Source organism: Pygoscelis adeliae, unplaced genomic scaffold (genome assembly GCF_000699105.1).
Source record: "Pygoscelis adeliae isolate BGI_AS28 unplaced genomic scaffold, ASM69910v1 Scaffold171, whole genome shotgun sequence".
NCBI lineage: Eukaryota > Metazoa > Chordata > Aves > Sphenisciformes > Spheniscidae > Pygoscelis > Pygoscelis adeliae.
Window position 1 is genome coordinate 4982014 of NW_008824186.1, and position 3194 is coordinate 4985207.

The window sequence follows — 3194 nt, forward strand, 5'->3', positions numbered from 1 at the left end:
AACCAGGCAAAATACAGTCCAATTTTTTCACCAAAATATCGCCTACATGAAAAGGAAACACATACACTGCTTAAAGTTAAAACTTATAGTGACCTCTATCTTCACAGTAGTAGAATAATTCTAATGAGGAACTACCGTTACAAGTTTATGGTAAAATTATTGTCAGTTTACCAAAACATTTTATTTCAGGCTAGCATAACATTCTAGTGGCACTAATTGCAGACTTACCAGAACATATATTTTATAAGGCTATAACTGAAGTGCTCTGTAATTTTCATGTCCTTGCAATGACTAAGTAGATGTACTAATTCCAACATTATTAAATGTAGGACATTTTATTTGCACACACAGAGATAGATATATATCTATATCTATCTAGACATACACAGAGACACAAAAAAATTTCTGGAAAGGGATAAAGTTGGTACGACCTAAGTATTCCATTATAAAAAGCATTTATGATTGAAATGTCATATTACATGATTATCTAACTATTATCAGTGAAAACAATGGATTGAAAACACAAGTTGAAGATTGAGCTTTAATTCTTCAAAACTTGGGTATCAGTTGCTAGAAGAGATGAAGTAGCAGTGATCAGAAAGTCAGTCATGGATGATACTGTTTGATCAACACAGTGCCGTGGCACATGCTTAGCCTTCAGTGGAACAACATTGGGCACAATAATAGGTTCTGACTGTCAGATCAGGAATAAAAACAAACAGTAGGGAAAAATGAATTATTGATATTCAATATCAAAGATGAGGAAAGTATGAAATCCAAACATCACAATTATTTAACTTCAATTACATATATTTCTCTGCCTTATATTTGGTAATGTATGACCTTAATTATGAGATATCTAAACAGAAGTTTATTTAAACCCACGCAGAAATGTAACAATTAGGCTGCATTTTCCCTCCACTGGATCTGGTAACTCTGACTGTCCATGTGGGTAACAGTCTTTGCTCTCAAAGGTGCTCTCATGAGGGGCAAGCGTCTCTGATCAGCAGATCACTTCATGGGTTTGTATTTTAAGTTTCACGCTGCAAATTGTCAAGCAGCTGGATCTACATGCATTTTATGCAGCCTCTTTTGAAATTCATAGCCCTGCACAAAAGAGCACCCAAAAGAAGCAACTTAGAGAATTCCAATCTTATCTGATAATACCAAATAGCTAAATTTTACAGGAAAGCATAAGTATGAGGAATTTAGCAGTATGGTTAATGCACTGTTACCAGGTAATTTGTATCACAGAAACAAGCTACTGTTCAAAGTACTAATACCTGATTAAATCGAGAGGTTGGTATTTGTACCACATTCCCCACCGTGCCCAACGTTCATATAAGAGGTGTCTGTGATTCTGAGCTCCATGTGTTTTGATGGGATGTCTGCTTTTGTGGCTTCCCTGAAAAATGCAAAGAAGTAAAATTTACTACTAGGCACTATAGAAAAGATATACATTTCTTAAGCATTTGATTATAATTTTAAAAGAGGCATTCACTATTTTTAATGAATAGGTCTTGTATTATGGACATCTCTAGGACATGCCATCTGGAGCTAACACGTAAGCCTGACAGAAGAGATACAGTTCATATGTAATATTCATCAATTTCATATGATTCTGAAATGGCCAGTTTCTCTAAGAATTAATGATAGAACCATACTAGTACAAGACTATACAGAACTACTCAGCTCTTTATATGGCTTCAAGTACAGCGTTTCTATTTCACTAATATATGCTTGTTCGTATGCTTCCACCTATTTCAATTTTTCAAATTTTTTTGAAATGTGTTTGTGTTATCTTTTTTTCTCTCGTATGAAATTCCAGAAGTTTCTGGTATGTCAGCTTGGTTCTCCTTTCCTAGACATTTTCTATGACTTCATAAACTCCTGTTTACAAGTATATAGAACCATAGTCTTTCTGTGGTACGTGTTTTCAAAGATGATGGAAACAACAGAACTGGCATTATTTTGAAACGCACACAGGATGCTCAGAGGCATTAGAAGCAAAACACAGAGTCAGTCTGACCCAAAAGGAGTCCTTCAAGCCATGCCTGACATTTACAGACCGCCTGACAGCCTGAAAGGATAGCCCCATACTCAGCAGTCGAAAGGTAACACACAGGTTCATTAGAACCATCCTAATCATAATCTCTTGTATTTATAATTTTACTCCAATTCTGAAACAGGACATCTCCTTCAGTTGAACTTTTCCCCCCCAAAAAACCCACCACACAGTTACAGTAAAGATAATCTTTCATCAAATAAGTGCAAGTGAGCCAAATAATTTCTTGGGAGGAGCACAGAGCTCCCCAGAGCAGTACTTCAAAGTTAGCAATCAGACAGATTTCTTGACCCTGGCAGATACAAGTAATTTAGCCATTTAGATTTTTATCATTTATTTGAAATATTGAGCATCCCCCACAATTGAAAGAACACTATTTACTTGTTGCAATCTGCTGACCCTCTGGTTTAAGAATGAGTTACAAACAAAGCTAAACATAGCAAAGACTCCAATTCTATTAATTTCTCATTACAGTCAGCAAAGAAGCATACAAAAATGTCAACACAGGATGTGACCTTTGCAACGTCTAGGAACACCTAGGAACAGAACATCAACTTCTGCTCAAAGTCACCTGGATGAATGACTGCAATGCATAAAATATTACCCAGTATCGCATATTTTTCAATCTCTCCCCTCCCCCCCTTCTTTCTGTACTGTTTATCCATAACAGAGTTCAAGTCTCAGCATTCCCACTGGGACTGAATTTTCACTCTCATATGCCCATGTGATAAAGAAAAAATAAAAAACAAAATAAAAATTGAGTGTTCAATCACTAGCCCTTAGCACCAGTCAAACAGCAATTAAGAGTGGCTTAAAAATATGACTTCATTAACCTTAACTGAAACAGATGATTATGCCGTAACAAAGGAACATATACATAAAATGGATATGACAGCATGGTTTTGACAGCCAGAGAAAGCTTCACAGGTTTTTCTGGTAGTATGGCCAGCTTTTCCCTGAAGTCAGTAATGCACAGCTGAAGCGTTAACAATGATGTTCAATTATTTATGTAAAATACTCCTTCTCTAAATTCATAGAATCATAGAATAGAATAGTTTGGGTTGGAAGTGACCTCTAAAGGTCATCTAGTCCAACCCCCCTGCTGTGGGCAGGGACATCTTCAACTAGA

At 36.2% G+C, this 3194-nt stretch overlaps 1 protein-coding gene across 1 annotated transcript in view; it reads right to left on the reverse strand.

Moving 5' to 3' along the window:
- The window catches only part of ANO3 (anoctamin 3), a 93296-nt gene that overhangs the window by 42775 nt on the left and 47327 nt on the right, over window positions 1–3194 (reverse strand). The window contains exon 10 of the mRNA XM_009334524.1: window positions 1284–1405. Within this exon, the coding sequence (XP_009332799.1) occupies window positions 1284–1405 (122 nt within the window). The remainder of the gene's footprint in view (window positions 1–1283; window positions 1406–3194) is intronic.